The 16071-nt window shown below is 39.3% G+C and overlaps 1 protein-coding gene across 1 annotated transcript in view; it reads left to right on the top strand.

Moving 5' to 3' along the window:
- suclg2 (succinate-CoA ligase GDP-forming subunit beta) overlaps positions 1-16071 on the top strand; it is a 100539-nt gene that overhangs the window by 40778 nt on the left and 43690 nt on the right. Inside the window, exons 3-9 of the mRNA XM_069147696.1 lie at positions 2721-2820; positions 3867-3957; positions 5601-5753; positions 6727-6816; positions 7904-8000; positions 12819-12980; positions 14306-14448. Coding sequence (XP_069003797.1) covers positions 2721-2820; positions 3867-3957; positions 5601-5753; positions 6727-6816; positions 7904-8000; positions 12819-12980; positions 14306-14448 — 836 coding nt within the window. The remainder of the gene's footprint in view (positions 1-2720; positions 2821-3866; positions 3958-5600; positions 5754-6726; positions 6817-7903; positions 8001-12818; positions 12981-14305; positions 14449-16071) is intronic.

Genomic DNA, 16071 nt, shown 5'->3' with positions numbered 1-16071 from the left:
AATGTTAATCTCCTCCCCTGTGTCCCCGAGATATAAGAAATAAATGGAGATGAAAATCTTGCTCCACATCTTCACAGTGTGATACAAATGGAAGTGGAGATCTGATTATGCAACGACGTTCCTCCCCCCATTCTCGTTGAAACTAATAACCAAACCAATTTCTGTAGGACGTATTTCAAATTATTGTGGCTGCAGCAAGTAAAGAAATGATTAATTAATCTCTTCCATCAATAAATGCTCTGTGTATTGCACACTCGGTAATGAAAACATACATTCAAGGAAGTATTTCGGACAGAATATGCAATTTATTGAGCACACATATGTCACCCTTCATTAGCATGACCCCTCAGTTTACAGATTTAATATTGCATTTTTCCACTGTATGAACACCTTCAGCTCCGACTCTCCAACGATGCTCGCTGGTGTTTTTTCTGATTAACTTCAGGCATGTGCCCTTCTTTTCCCTTGTTCATCGCAATGTCTGGGTCGAACATAAAAGCATGACTTGCCTCTGATTTTTACATACCACTCCTACTTCTCCATCCTATCCTCACTCTGCTCCACACTCATTATGGACCAACCTTTCGTCTGTGTGTTAGAGGCCATCTCATGTCTGTCATACCACGCGGTAATGGTCGCCCTGCTCTTTACCGTGCACCATGTTCAGTGTGATCTTTGAGGACATCATTATCTTCTCCATGTATTTCTACTGAGAGTGCTGTTTTAATGTTAACCAGAGAAGTTGTTTGGATTCTACTGAAATTGTGTGTGTTTGAGAAATGTGTACTTTTTTCATCATGTTTTATTTGCAATACCCACATTTTATCACCTTATTATTTATGCTGCTCTTCTTGTTTTGTTTTTTTCTTTAATAAAGTTTTCTTACATTATCAGCACATTGCTAGTTCAGCACCCATTTATAATTGCTGATATTGCTCACAATATATTGTGGTCCACATAATAAGCAGGTTTTCTATCAGTTACTAGTGCAGCAGGAATGAACACCTGCCTTGTTCTCACCCCATTAACTGCCTTAACACATTACATGCCTTTTAATATATTTAATACGTCTTTGCTTTAAAAACTTATCTGGCTTTTTTTAAGGTCTTTATCAGTTAGTCAATTCTCCTGCCTTTATTCGCACCTCAACAATGCAATCCCCTGTTGGGCCCCATCTTTGTTCTCCCACTTGTTTCTTTTTTTTTTTTTCTCCTTTTAAAGCAAAAGCCATTTCCTCTGTGCTGTCCCCCTCTGCTGCACATGCCCGCAGGACACTCTTTCTCATCTTGCTTTGAACTCTTTTTAATTTTGCGCAGTAGCAGTTTTTTATTAACATATTTATTCATTTATAACTTCTCTCAAAGCCCTTTGCATATGAGCACACCTTTATTCTCTTATTCTCTCTCCCATTCACCCCTCTCAGCCCTTAACTCTCCACATAGAACAGACCTCACTAATGCAGTGTTAGTTTAATCCCTGCCACCCTTGTCAGCGGCTATTGTCTGTCTGCCCTTTTCTTAGTATAGCAGCAGAGAAACAGCATTTTTAGGCTCTCTCAGCTTGCCAGCTCATACACGATCACCAGCCTGCCCATACAGTTGTTGTTTTTTTTGTTGTTTTTTCACATTTTCAAAGGAGGAGCTTGTCCCCAGCCCCAAGGTCAATGTGTCTTTTTTAGCCCTCACGAATCATCCCCTTCCACTCTCCCAACCACCCACTTCCCAACCTGATGGCAGCCACCTGTCAACGGTTGTACTCCCCCACCTAGATAATAATAACCTAGCCAGAGACCATCTTTCATCAAGTGTCCTCACTCCATTTGAATAGAGGGAGATTGTGGACAGGATACTGAATAGACCGCTGAGGGCCCTCCTCCTGATGTGTGTGTTCTTCCAAGATGGCAGTGACAGCAAAGGGGATGCATGGTGGTTATATAATTGGGGCAAGGTCATGTGAAAGTTTCCAAGAGTGGAGCAGTTGCTTCTTGACAGATATTGTTCTTGGGTTTAGGAAAGATGACCTGAACCATTGTTTATGTGAAAGTTACTACTTCCTTAAATATCCCCCACTTATCCACCAGCACATCCCAGCAAAGTCATCACTAATTTGGAAACATATCTCTATATCTACTAAATGTACAGGCACAAAGTTACAAAGTTCAGCAAAGGAAATAATGGTTTCAGACATTTATGATTTTGTGTTAGATATCGCAACAACTGTTGAATGGATTGCCATTAAACTTTGAACATGTCACCCTCAGGTTGATATTGATACATTTGGTAATTCTCTGACCTTTGATCTTGCGCCATCATCAGGCCAGATTTTTAAATTTTGCTTCTTGTTTTTGGGACAAAACATGCAAAACATGAGTTGTATTTAGATTTTACTGCTATTTAGTTAACATTAGCATGCTGACATACTAAACTAAGATAGTGAGCATGGTAAACACTACATCTGCTAAAACTCAGAATGTTAGTGTTGTCCGTGTGAGCATGTCATTATGCACTTTTAACATTTTGCTCCAGTCACAGTTGTACTCTTTTTTTCTGTCGTAATCGCTGTTCTTTCCACATATCACACTCACCCCTCTGATTTCCTCTTCCGTCCTTCCTTTAGTCAGATGGACAAATAAGTGGCAGATGCAAAGGGAAATTCAAGGTGCAGAGTCTCTGTCTAAATGTTTCTGTCTCTTTCCCTCCTTTTGTGTCTCTCTCTTTCAGATGCAAAGGAGATCGTGCTAAAAGCTCAGATTCTGGCGGGTGGCAGAGGCAAAGGTGTGTTCGACAGTGGCCTTAAAGGTGGAGTGCACTTAACGAAGGAGTAAGTATGCCGCTGTGTATTTCACATTGTGAGTTACTATAGGAGATAAATTCATGTTATTTTCTCCAACGACAGCGACGTTTACGGTGAGGGGGCTCAAAGAGCTCTCTGAAGATGCTCCCTCTAGGATAGAAGACACAGTCGGGATTACTTGTGCTGCAAATAAACGTTTTTTTTGTTTTTTTCTGTCTTCCAGTTTCTTGTTTTCGAACAACTACTCTCAATTAAATGTTGAAAAAGGGATTTTAAGGTCGTCTGAAGCGTTCTGCACTCCACACAGTTTTTCTTTCTCAGGTTGATTGGGTTTGGTGCCACTGCTGAGGTTTATTTTGTTCTAGCTCAAAGTTACAAAGTGTGATGGATGTATTCCTCCAATGAGGACTCACTCTGAAATCTTCTGCATTTTTCAGAAGGCTAAACAACAACTTGAAAGAGCTTTTCTTTGCTCAGGCACTGTGTTTCCCTCCACCAACTTCCCTTGTCTAAAATAGTGCTGTCTTTTTAGTAAAGGTGTACCTACCACTTGCTGCCGCCTTAAAGGCAAAAAGGTGATTTATGACAATTGTCCCAGACATGTATCACCATCACCCTACTTCAGGGTTTGGAACGGCCGGAAACTTTTTCAAAGTGAGATACACTGAAGTTCATCGTCCCCAGACAGTGACATGAGTGCACAGTTCACCTTCCTCTCATCTATCAAAGGATGAGTACAACCCCTAGCTTCATTTGTATTCACTTACAAAACCAGAGCAGGCTTACAGAAGCAGCCCCAGCATGTGGGCTGCTTCTAAATAGAGAGAATAAGTCGAGGTTCATTTACAGTGATGTGCAGATATACCAAAGTGCCTGCAAAAGCTCTGCTTTGTCAGAATCTGTTACATTAATTCCCAGAAAGTGCTGAGCCATATTTCAGATAAACAAATCTATTGAGAGGGGAAGAAAAACCTGTAGACCTACCTGCTTTACTTAGTTTTTCCATTGTTGTTTTTTTAAGATTTGTTTAGACATTTTTATTAATTCTTTTACCTTTGACATCTGCCCTTCAGTCCTGCAGTGGTTGGTGAGCTGGCCAATAAGATGCTTGGTTTCAACCTGACGACAAAGCAGACACCTAAAGATGGAGTTAAAGTGAAAACGGTGAGCCACTGCACGGACTGAGGGAGAAACATTTCCTCTTTCTTGATGTTTTTTTTTCTTCTTTTTTATGACCTCATTTCAAGGTATTTTGAGTCCAGTAATTCAGTTCTGTAAAATTAATGTCTGAGAAGGAATTCTGTGGCTGTTTTTCTTTTTCTTTTCTTTTTTAAATAGTAGCTGTCCACTGTTGTTTACTGCTGGTATGCGCTGGCTGGTGTTATGGCTCATTGCATAAATTGAAGCAGGCCCTCTGTGAATTTACAGTGTTTGGTAAACAACTGTTTCTATCTGCCACTAACAAGCAGGAATATCATTTTCTCTTCTCGCATGCTGCATGCAGTACGTCCTCAAAGCAGACATTTCCAGGTGATGAAGCCTTCTCAGTCTGTGGCATGTGTTGTGGGTCTTACTTCTGCTGTAATTCTTTGTCTCTCCTTATCTCTGTCTACCCCTGCTGCACCCCTTAACTTCCATCCAACCCCTGCACCTGATTCTACTGCAGAGTTTTGGTGGAATCAATCAAGTGTCAAATTGGTCAAAACCTAAATTAGATATGAGGGATTGATTGACATGACCGTCAATAGGATATCTACAGTAATTGTCCTACCAAGAACATCGCCTATGGCGCAGAAATCAGACTTGGCAAGAGCAGCCGTTGAATGACCTGAAGGACCGAGTACAGTAACAGTGAAGTCAGAACCCAGTGTTTCAAATGACAGCCAGAGCTTAGCTGTCAAGTTGCCAATGGAGCCCACGTCAAGCCGAAACTCATAGAGCACCACAGAGCAGGGAACAACACAGAAAAGGGGCAGCACTTCTGTATCAACATGATTCTGCTGCCATGCCACTGATAGAGGGATGAGGACAGAAGATGGGGAAAGATGAGACAGGGTGTAGACGATGGTCAAGGAAGACGGCTGTAGGAGACAAAAAATGGTTTGATTGATAAAAAGAAAAGAACAAGACTGTGGGAATAGAACATGTTTAGTTTGGGAAACAGGTTACAAGTCAAACAACAGGCAACTTAAGATAATGTTTGAGTGACTGGGGTAAACAACATTTGGACAAGAAGATAGGAGAGCTGTCTGTTAACATAGAGCATAGAGAAGGCAATCCATCCTCATTCACTGAGTGATAGGTTGGAAACAGAACACAAGAGCAGTGCATGTTAAAAACAAACACCCCATCTAGAAAACCTGCAGCCCATTAACCACCACAGAACTGATCGCTTCCTGTAAAGTTGTTTTTATTTTCTATTCCAAATGAGCCTCTTGCTTGCTTCCTCTTTCTGCTCTCTGTCTGGCTAAGCATACAGTTCCTCTGTATTTGCCTTCCTTTGCTTTATTCACAGCATACAAATATTCCACAGAGCTGTTCCTCATAGATTCTGTCAATCTATGGACCCTGTTTTTTATTAGTGTATTCAATCTGGCCATACATGTTTGGTAACTTAAAAAAAAAAAAAAAAAAAAAAAAAAAAATTGCAAAGGTTTGTTAACACAAGAGGAAAATCAAGGTAAATCAAATGAATTTGTTTTTGCTAAGGAAACAGCAAGTACCGTATCTTTGAGCAAGAAGTCGAGCTTGTATCATTGCCTCCCTCCGCCATCAAGCCCCTCTTTCTTCCACTGTGTCATGTCCAGGTGATGGTTGCTGAGGCCCTGGACATTACCAGGGAGACCTATTTTGCCATCCTTATGGACCGCTCCTGTAATGGTCCTGTTATGGTTGGAAGCCCACAGGGAGGAATGGATATCGAGGAGGTGGCTGCCAGCACCCCAGAACTCATCTTTAAGGTGCTAATAAAACTACTAATAAAAGCAATAAGAAGAGCTTGATAACAGTCTTGATAAGTCTCAAATTGTAATTACTTCAAACATGTTTTATCGTAAAGTTTATTTGTCTCATGTAGCACAATTGAATTCTATATAAAGTTCAAACACTTCACCATCTATACCTAAATATCTTTATAACTTATTTTTTTGTGAATAGATGATCTGTTTGTGTTTCTGCTAATAATTAAATGTATTGTATTGGATTAATGCACAGCTCACATACAGAAACACATCGGAGCTTAACATAAACATATCAAACAGACACGCATAAAGAAGCTCTCTGTTTTATATTGGTATGAATTAGATGTTTCCATATTTTACAGTGAGTATGCACTTAAAATAGCATGTGTAAGTACTTCAGTGCACGATTTTGAGACAGCCTGCCTCTGGGTCAGAGCCTTCCATCGCTCCTCCTCAGTGTCAACCCTCTCGTCCAAATATGGTCACGTCTGGCTCAAAAAAATAAAGGTCAGACTCGAGCCTTCAAAGTGTCAGCTCACACTCCAATGGGTGATGTCACGGTGGTTTGCCACTTGCTCACATTCCATCCTCTTACAAGGATGGGGCAGGGATTATGACCCATACTAACACTCACACTGGGACTAACACTGTAACCATACTCACACTCGAATTATTGAGATATTTTGGATGTGGTTGATACAGACTCGGTCCATACTAGGAAACGACAGTAGCAGATTTATACCACCACAGTGGGACCTAAAATCCTACAAAAAAAAATGTATGAGCGAACTTCATCCTATCTGAAAAGTAACATTACAAGAGTTTGACAGTCATAAATCCAACATTTCAGTCCTATCTCCTTTTTTCCTAGGCAGGTTGCCTATACTTAATTATGATGCAGTTTTTTATTTACATTGGCTTTCTCCTTTCCTCACTCCTTGTCCTCATTTGTTTGTCTCTCTTTCCCTCACAGGAAGTCATAGATATCTTTGAAGGTGTGCAAGACGACCAGGCACTCCGCATGGCAGCTAATTTGGGTTTCAAAGGACCTCTGCAGAGACAGGTAATTGGGCACACTGAAGGCTTTAAAGTCACAATGCAAAGAAGAGGCAGAAGGATCCATGATTCTCATTTAGATGTAAGATGCATGTCCACTCACAAACAGAGCAAATTTAGCTATTATTACTTTTCCAGAGGAGAGTTGTGAAGTGTTATCACACTAGGCTACACTTGGCCTACCAGGTGGTCTATTCTGGCAGTGAAACACAGCGCCATGCTGGGGGAGCTGACATCACTAATAATACCATTATTTGATAGAACATGCTGCACATTGATTTTTTTTTTTTTTTTTTTTTTTTTTTTTTTTTGAGGGAGTCATGCAGTAAGCAATACAACCCATCTCAGTGGGCAAGCTATGATCCTTAGAACAGTAAAACAAACTTTTTTTTTTTTTTTTTTTTTTTTTTTTTTTTTTTAACAGGCTACTGAAAGAGCATTGATTTTAAACGGGCAACAGGAGAAGTAGAAAATAGCTGGTTAAGTGTCAGCATTGTTGTTTTTGCTTTTTTGTAGTTGTGAGTCAGCTAATAGATGGTTTAATTCAGAGATAATTGCAGCTCTTTTGAAATACCTTTACTGTCTTGAATAAGCTGTGAAATGATAGGAGCTTTATGCAGATGGTGTATTCGCATGCCTGTGCTTGTTTTTGTTTGTGACAGAAAAAAGTAAGTGAGATATGTGAAAAATGTGTTTGGACATAGCAAAGTAATGTCATGCTGTCTTCACTGCCTAAAAAAAAAGTTGAAGCAATAAAGATATAATTTGAGATCCCTTTTAAAAAATACCATTTTGATGAAGATGTAAGTGTTCTGGCATTTCAACGTTGCTGTAGAGTTGAATTGAAGTTCTCTGACATACGTTCCAGTGCTTTCCTGTTTGCTAGTTGCCGCATCTTTTGAAAACAGTAAATACAATTTTCACTTTTATACACAGACATATGCATTCATGCAAAAACCAACTCAGACAGCCCGGTGTTGAAGGTGATTTGCCATGTTTTATGTGACTTGTGCGGGAGGCTGAGTGGCCTTGGCGGGGCTGAATGCTCACAGCCGAAACCATCAGGTAATTACTGTCCTCTGTGGACTTCGCAGGCAGCAGATCAGATTAAGAGGCTCTATGATCTGTTCCTGAAAGTCGACGCCACTCAAGTCGAAGTCAATCCTCTCGGAGAGACTCCCGAAGGACAAGGTACCTTGTATCATAGAAAAATGCTTGTCTTCGTGTGTGTCTGTGTGTGTTGACCAGATTTCATTTTGTGGGTTTTATCTCTCCATGTGTGTTTTCCTCTTATTAACTGTCCATAAATTGTGTGAAAAATTTCGAAATTTTAAATACAGAACTCAAAATTTCAGCATGAGGATACAACCATCCATTACTTTTAAGAACGAGAAGTGTACTGTCATTGCAACACATTGACATCAGCTTCTTGTCAGCATGACTTTGTCTGTATCAAAATCCAAATGGCTTCAGGGAGCATAGCTTTCCATATTCACAGCATGTTGATGTTTGTTGATGTTTCCTAGTTGTTGATGATTAACTGAAGCCATATAGCGTGTCATCAACAAGTAATGAGGAGCTACAAATTACAGCAGCAGCTTACAGACATCTCTTATTTCCTTTACCATCAGACCTTAAAAGTCATTAAAATGTTTTAAATTTGTTTTTTGTTTTCTATAATTTATATGTATGATTTTTTTTTTTGTTTCCTTTTTGGAGTTATTTGATATCTTCAAGAGCCAAAATCTCATAAAAATCAGAACTAGTTTGATGACTGCACATCTAAGAATCAAAACGTCTTAGTACTTGACCCTAATGACCTGTTGATTTAAAATTGATCATAGTATTTATTTACTTCACTATGTCCCAAACAAATTAATTTCTAGAAATATTCGAGCTGTAAATCTCCCTTTATCCTAATACATAAGAATGTGCTAAACCAAAAGCATTAAGCTACGCCAACCTTGAATACTTGTGTAAGTGTCTTTCAGTGGATGAAAGGGAGACGTTAACAAATTAAAAGGTTTAGAGATTATCATCCTCAATTCACTGTCTTTACAGCCTTGCCTATTAAATTAACTTTCAGTAATTAGAGTCAGGATAAATGTGTTGTGCAGTAGAGCAATAAATACTGTCTCTATTGTCAGTCAAGTCTTTGTACTTTAAGTATAAATTGTAAGACAAGTCTACACTCAGACCTTTGGCTCATCACTGTTATGCTGTTAAGGCTGTGTGAAAAAGCAGCACTAATGTTAGATTAATGGAGCTGTAAATTAGCAGTTGGCCTTTCTCAACAAGTGGCAGTCTCTCTCACTTCTTCCATATAAAAAAAAAAAAATCAAACTCCTAATGCTTCTTCTCCTATCGACTTTCATTGGAAACTCACAAATGAGCTGTTTGTGGATTTGTTAGATTTGATCTTAAAATGTATTTTAAAGGAATAATTGACATTCATATCTCCAGAAGTAAAATAGTTTTAGTGCAACTGTCATTTCTAACTGCAATTGAAATTGCCCAAGAGCAGTGTGACCTTTTATTGCATGTATTCTCTTAAAAAAGTAGTCTGCAATTTGTACCACTTTTGTGTCCAGTAATTGTTTACATCAGGGGTCTCCAACCGGTCAGCTATCAGTAGTTCATAACCTGCTCTTGAGTAACTCGCTGAAGGTTTAAAAGATATGCGTGTTCTCCATAAATAGACCTATTTGGGTGGGTCACCCGGGTATATTGACAGCTGCCCAAGTATATTTGGCGATCCATTTTAGCGGTTTTAATCTATTTATTTTTGAACTTGTCCGAGAGAGCGACACTATCAATGCATTCGATTATGAATCAATTAAAAATCTCCCATTGCTTCACCTCTTTGCGCCGCACCATATCAGTTCAACAAACGTTGGACTGAGTGAGGCACACGGGACTGTAACCACTGCAAAATGTAACAGAGACTCTCACACTAAGCTGGAAAGAAACTGGTCCTCATGAATCAGGTGAATAACTAAAATACAATATTTTTGGCTGAACTCCAACAAGCGAATGTCTGTCACTGAGTGAGTGAGAGATCAAAGTTACACCGCAGGTAAGGTGAACGCCGTGACTTATCAAATTAAAAGCTCTCCAGTTTTACACAGGGTCCAGCCGTATACCAGGTTTTGACTTGCGTTTCTATCAGGACGGGAAGGGGCTCCTAATTAAAGAGGAAACTGGATTTTACTTGTTAAATCTTATATTAGAATGCTTTATTTGACACTTTTCAAAACTGCTTGGCCACACAAGTTTTGCGTGCACTTCAGTAGGCATTTAGGGAACATCTCTAATTGTAGATACAGAAAATACCCCGCTCCCAACGCCTCCCATTAAAATAGTGAAGAAATGCATTCAGAAAAAAGCGCGCACATGTTGTTGAATTTAAGCTGTTGTGATACAAAATGTGTTGAGTATCAATTTGTTATCATTCACATAAAATAAGCATATTCAGCTGGTTAGGGTGGAGCTCAGCTATATAAATAAATATTATAAGACATGAGTAGGTCTCCGACACTTTCATTTTGTCAAAGTAGTTCTCGGAGGGAAAAGGTTGGAGACCCCGGTTTACATGGTGAAATAGTTCACTATTTACCAAAGCTCTGGGCCCAGGTTCAATTTCATTGGCTCAAAGCCTGCTTACGTCCAATTTCTGTAGTGTTTGTGTTTCTGCTTTATTAAGTGCTCCCTCATGAGAGAAAACAGTTGAATTCAAAAAGAAAAACAGAGATATGTGGATTTCAGTCTCCCTGCTGTCAAGCCGAGGTTTGCAGGTTAACATTTCAAGGGCTCATCATTCAGAGGAGAGAGACACAATGCATAGTCACAAAGCATTATTCGAGCTCTTGTGATGCTGATTTCATTGAACTTCTGCTGAACTTGCGTTTTCCCCCCCTAAAGAAATAACAGTGATTGTCTTGTCTGCGCTGCTTAACACAGATTGGCTGATGTTTTCTACTGAGACGTCTTACAACATGCTGAAGATGCATCACGTCTTTGATGTTATTTAGTCTCCTCAAAAGCAGCTTCTTGTTCAAAGTATGCTTTACCAAACACTGACAAAATTTATACCGAGAGGTACGAGTTTCCTTTACTACGAGCAGAAAGACGCAGTGGCTGTGATCGAAGCAGGCTTCACATTAACATCACCTCATTCTTTCGTTCGATTTGTTGACATGTCGCAAGGGAGCGTAGCTATTTTCCGGCAGGCATTCAACAGACGTGTATCAGAAAGGAAAATTTCTCAGGGGTGAACATTTTTTTTTTTTTTTTTTGTCTCGTTTGGTAATGGCTGAATACATTTTGTAAATAGACTGCAATAATAGATTTGTCAAAACAAAATAAAAGAAATTGTGTCATGGGGGAGCTACTTTACCTGGAGGGCACAGTATGTCTTCTCCCCCGTCCCAGGAGAGTGTGTGCTGCATGTACTGTGTCGATGTGTGTTGTTTTAACTTTTGTTTTTGTCTATATTTCACTTTCAAAACTTATTAACATATTATGATACTTTTCCTACCTGTGTATGTGTTCTATGTCGTTTTATAATTGTAAAGGTTTAATAGACATAAACATAGTTTATCCTAAAACCATACTAGCTGTATTTTTAATAGTTCAAAGTTTACAGTCTGGGTTCTCAAATTTTTCAGGTCATCTACCACTATGTACCAAACCAAATTCACCAAGTCCCACATCCCACTGCAGATACCAACATTTATTTTCATGAAATAAAATGCACTGATTTTCGCTGCAATAGCCTCAGAAAGGCAACTAAGTTTGGCTAAATAACTCCTAATAATCGAGGTTCATCTGACCAGCCAGTCCTTCCGCTTTTTTTGGACCTCATATAGGTAAAAAAAAATTCCACTCATTCCGTTTTCTAAAATCAACAGCAGAGGGAATGCAATTCTGACTGCGTAAACGAATGTAGTTCGTCGTCAGATGTGATATGATATGAAGCAAGTGGCTTGGCACAGGCAAATTTTATTTTTGAAATTTTAAAATGATCAACATCGAATTTTTACATAACTGTTAACGAATGTGTTTGTGTAATAATGGTTGTTTGTAATACAATTAAATCAAATGACAATTTTTGGGGAATTAGATAACAATCGTTTGGCCTTTCAGCAGGTGGTACACGTACCACAGTTCTGGAATTACTGCTTTAGAGAAATAGTTCTACATTTTGGAAAATGTACTTGTTTATATATTGATATTTATATTGATATTTACCATTTAAAAGGTAAATATGTAGCTAGGGCAAGCAGCTGCGGGAATAAAGTTTCAGTTTTATGTGGGGTTATGTGCCGGACTATCTTAAACCATGTTGCATTTTAACCCCTGTAAAACTACAGTGAGTTATGCTAAAGTGTACAAATTACAGTAGATATGATGTGATGTGTTGTTTTATACTGGCAGGCTGATTTTGTTACCTTGGTTTGCCAAGCCACACAGGCTCACTGTTTCCTGCTGGCTCTTGCTACATATTTACAATATAGACATGACCGTAGTCCCACTTGTCTCATTCAAGTCTCACCATTAAAACAAATAAGTGCATTTCTCGTATTCCTTTAAGTTACAGTCATTGTTTAAGTGTAAGCTGTTTGACTAATTTGTTACATTTTTTTGTCTGCTATTTTTCCAGCTAGCGCCTTGAGTGTGGTGTCTTTGAAATTCACTCTCTTTGAAGTGTAAAGAAAATGTCCATTCATTATAATAGGCTTTCCCTTAGAGGCAGTGTCAAAAGCACATACCTTAGTGAGCCAACCTCTGAAATAATTAAGACCAGTAGGCCGAGGGGACACTCTTCAGCTCATTGTCAGGTTTTAGATATTGTAATTAGCTAGCTTTTTATATCTGAATTCCTCCTTCTCTTTCCTTTTCCCTTGTCTGCCATCTTCATTTTTGTCACTCTTGTCCTTTTTCTTGTTGCTGTCGTCATTCCTAACTCTGTCTTTGTCATCTCCCCATTCGTCTACGTCTTTATCCCAGTGGTCTGCTTTGATGCTAAGATCAACTTTGACGACAACGCTGAGTTCCGTCAGAAAGCTGTGTTTGCGATGGACGACATGACTGAGAGCGACCCCACAGAGATGGAGGCAGCCAAGTGGGACCTCAAATATATTGGACTGGACGGAAGCATTGCCTGCTTTGGTATGGATACAAAATCCTGTAATGGAAACTATGCACCTGCACACACATACACCAACCAATAAATGAATTCTCCCATAAGTGAACCCCTTTCTGGGATGTGGCTTTAATGTGTCTCTAAAGTCACATAAGTGAAAAGCTCGGCCACAGTTAAAACTTAGTCAAACTAAAGGCAGCCTGGGCTCTCCTCCAGTCCACATTACAAGCAGCTTTCTGAGGACTCCAGAAGGAACGCTGCCGTAACCAATGCGTTCTAATTAGCTATAATCCACCCAGAAAGTCTCCAGTGAGCCAGATTGTTAGCATTCTCATTAAAGGCCCCCTCTCTTGTAATAAATCAAAGCTTTTACAGTGTACAGCAGCACTAACAGGTGCTCTCGCTTCTTACCCCATAGCCTCATAAACACATTAGATGTCTGTTAGCGCTTTCTCCCCGTTCTCACACACACACACGCACTCACACTCGCACACTCACACACTCAGCATCCCCAGTTCCCAGACTCTCTTAAAGCAACAACAGCTTTTAAGGCCCTGCAGCTTCCTTGAGAGCTCTGTAAGCCACCAAAGTGACAGCTGTTAAAGCGAATTTCCCTTTTATTGAGACCTCGGTCGGGGAGCTTGCCAGGACACAAGTTCAGCTTGGCTAAACCAAATGAGGTAAGACATTTTTGTGCACTTGGCTCCCGCACAACCCAGCAGGGTAGCAGTGCTGGCAGTCGGCTAAATGATGACACAGTCCACAAAAAAGCGTAGCAGAACCTCTTTTAATCAACTCTCTTTTCTCTGAAGTCAGGAGCTGAGTTGTAATCAAATTTTCTCTGTGTTGCTTGATTTGAATGTTCCTGATTAGAAGATTTCCAACCGATTCACTTTTTAAGTATGACATTTTTTCGGCTATTTGCTCTTATTTAGTGAATAATTTAGTGCTTGATTCCTTTGTGGGTGTTCTTACAGTACATGCCATCTTTTCTTCAGTACCGGTAATGTTATTTTAATTAACTCGTGTCTGCTGGCTTCAGACTTTACTCTCAGGGCCTTTCATTTCAATTTCTGGACTTTAGCCTGTACTTAATTGGCAAATTTAGCCCCATTATACTATTTAAATGCATCATACTTTAGGTCAATATTAGGCTGTAGTTCTGTACCATTACAGTACTTCTGAAAGTGTATATAAATGATTATTACTGATATCACAAGTCTTCTTGTTTAGCAACTCCATATATGGCTCAAGTTATTTGCTGTTTATTTGTCCTTAATTTTCAAATATAAAACTGTTTTTAGTCAACTGACATGATTTTTTTTTTTTTTTTTTTTTTTTTTTTATACAGTGAATGGAGCCGGTTTGGCCATGGCCACATGTGACATCATTGACTTGCATGGAGGAAAGCCAGCTAACTTCCTGGACTTGGGGGGCGGAGTCAAAGAGAGGCAGGTGTATGAGGCGTTTAAGCTGCTCACCGCTGACCCGAAGGTAGGAACAAACTGTTAAAAAAAGGGATTGTCTGCCTTTGTCTTGCACAGCTTGACTTTAACAATTGAGCACGCAAGCCAAATTGGTTCCATATTTTAAAGCACAGCTTCAAAGAAAAAGTCAGATGAAAACAAAGCAGTTTCAGCACCTGTTGAATTGTCTTTGATATTGCAGTCATGTATCTTCTCACAGCAGACTCATAAAGCTCTGTCTGTCTGGTTAGCGCTTTGTCACTGAGACAACAGCGCTCATTAGATCAGGGACCTTGGCATATATGTCCATGTTTCACTGAGGGTGTGTGATTATATGCCATCATTTCAGTTGCTGTCGCATGATAAATCGGTGCTCTGTACTCTGCAATAAAACTGGGCTTTTAAAGACTTGTTATGATGTGCTGCCACACACTCATATTAACACACAACACAGGCTCATGTGTACCTCAGAAAGAACGCACATATAAAATTTTAAATCAAAAGCATGCCTCTGAAAGTCTTGCAGTTTCGAGTGAATGGCAGCTTGGGGTGTTTTACAAGCGACTCTGCTCAATGTTCAGAAAGCTAATAACTCCAAACTAAACAACGTGAGCCTTGTAACGATACCACAGTGCTGATTGTGTGTTGACAGTCATCACAACGCTAATTCCCCCACTGCTGTCACTTCTACATCCCTGGACTGATCTCTTGATGCCTCTGTGTTAGCATCTCGAGCAACAATTAATTGCTCACTCTGCATGTGATACAGAGTCAATTAAAAAGAAATTCCCCCCAACCCAACTTTTAAAACTTCTTTTAACATGTGCTGATTTGTCTTAACAGTAAATGCTTTCAAGAATGTATTTCACACTTATTTAAAAAAAAAACATAACTACATACTTGGATCTGTTTTTTAATAATAGTCTTCCAGCACTGGTTACTGATTGACTGGAGTTATTAATTGGTTGATCATGACTTTGCTTTAGTTTTACACGCCTGCTTCTCTAACGATAATAAAGAAAGCATCCAGATACAATTTAAATGCTGTGAATATATATATTCTTTCTTTATTCTCATACACACACACACACATATATACACCCCGTATGGAACGTGATACACAGTCAATTCTTAAAATATATATTTTGTCAATATTTCACAACCAGAAAACTCAATTTAAGCCTAATACCTCAAACTGTAATGCAGAATTTTTCATGGTGGCATTTTTAAACAGTGCAATGAAGAGACCAGTGTTGCACACCTTTGTAGATGAATGCTAAAAACCTACTAACCTTAAAACCCCAGCAGGTGATACATTGCCTTGCTCAAATATCCACTGTGTGATCGATGTGGTCTCGTGAATTCAACCCAGCAGAGTGTGGAGGGAAATAAAAATAATGTGACGGATAAAAAATAAATGCAATCAACAGGGGAGCTTCGTCACTCTCTGCTGGTATGGAGCCATCTTTATTTTTATGCCCTTTTAAAACAAGTTGGATATCTGCAGAGGCAAAATCAAGTTTTAAAGTCTGCATTCATTACCACACCCCACACCCACAACAAAAAAATAACAACAACAATAACAAACAAAACAAAAACACTCCCACATGGACAAGAGGACCTCCTCCTATTTCTCATCCTCTTTTTGTCC

Source organism: Embiotoca jacksoni, unplaced genomic scaffold (genome assembly GCF_022577435.1).
Source record: "Embiotoca jacksoni isolate LCO1_2020_lvr unplaced genomic scaffold, fEmbJac1.0.p SCAF_1, whole genome shotgun sequence".
NCBI lineage: Eukaryota > Metazoa > Chordata > Actinopteri > Embiotocidae > Embiotoca > Embiotoca jacksoni.
Note: the sequence above shows the minus strand (reverse complement) of the source record. Positions and strands in the feature narration are given on the sequence as shown.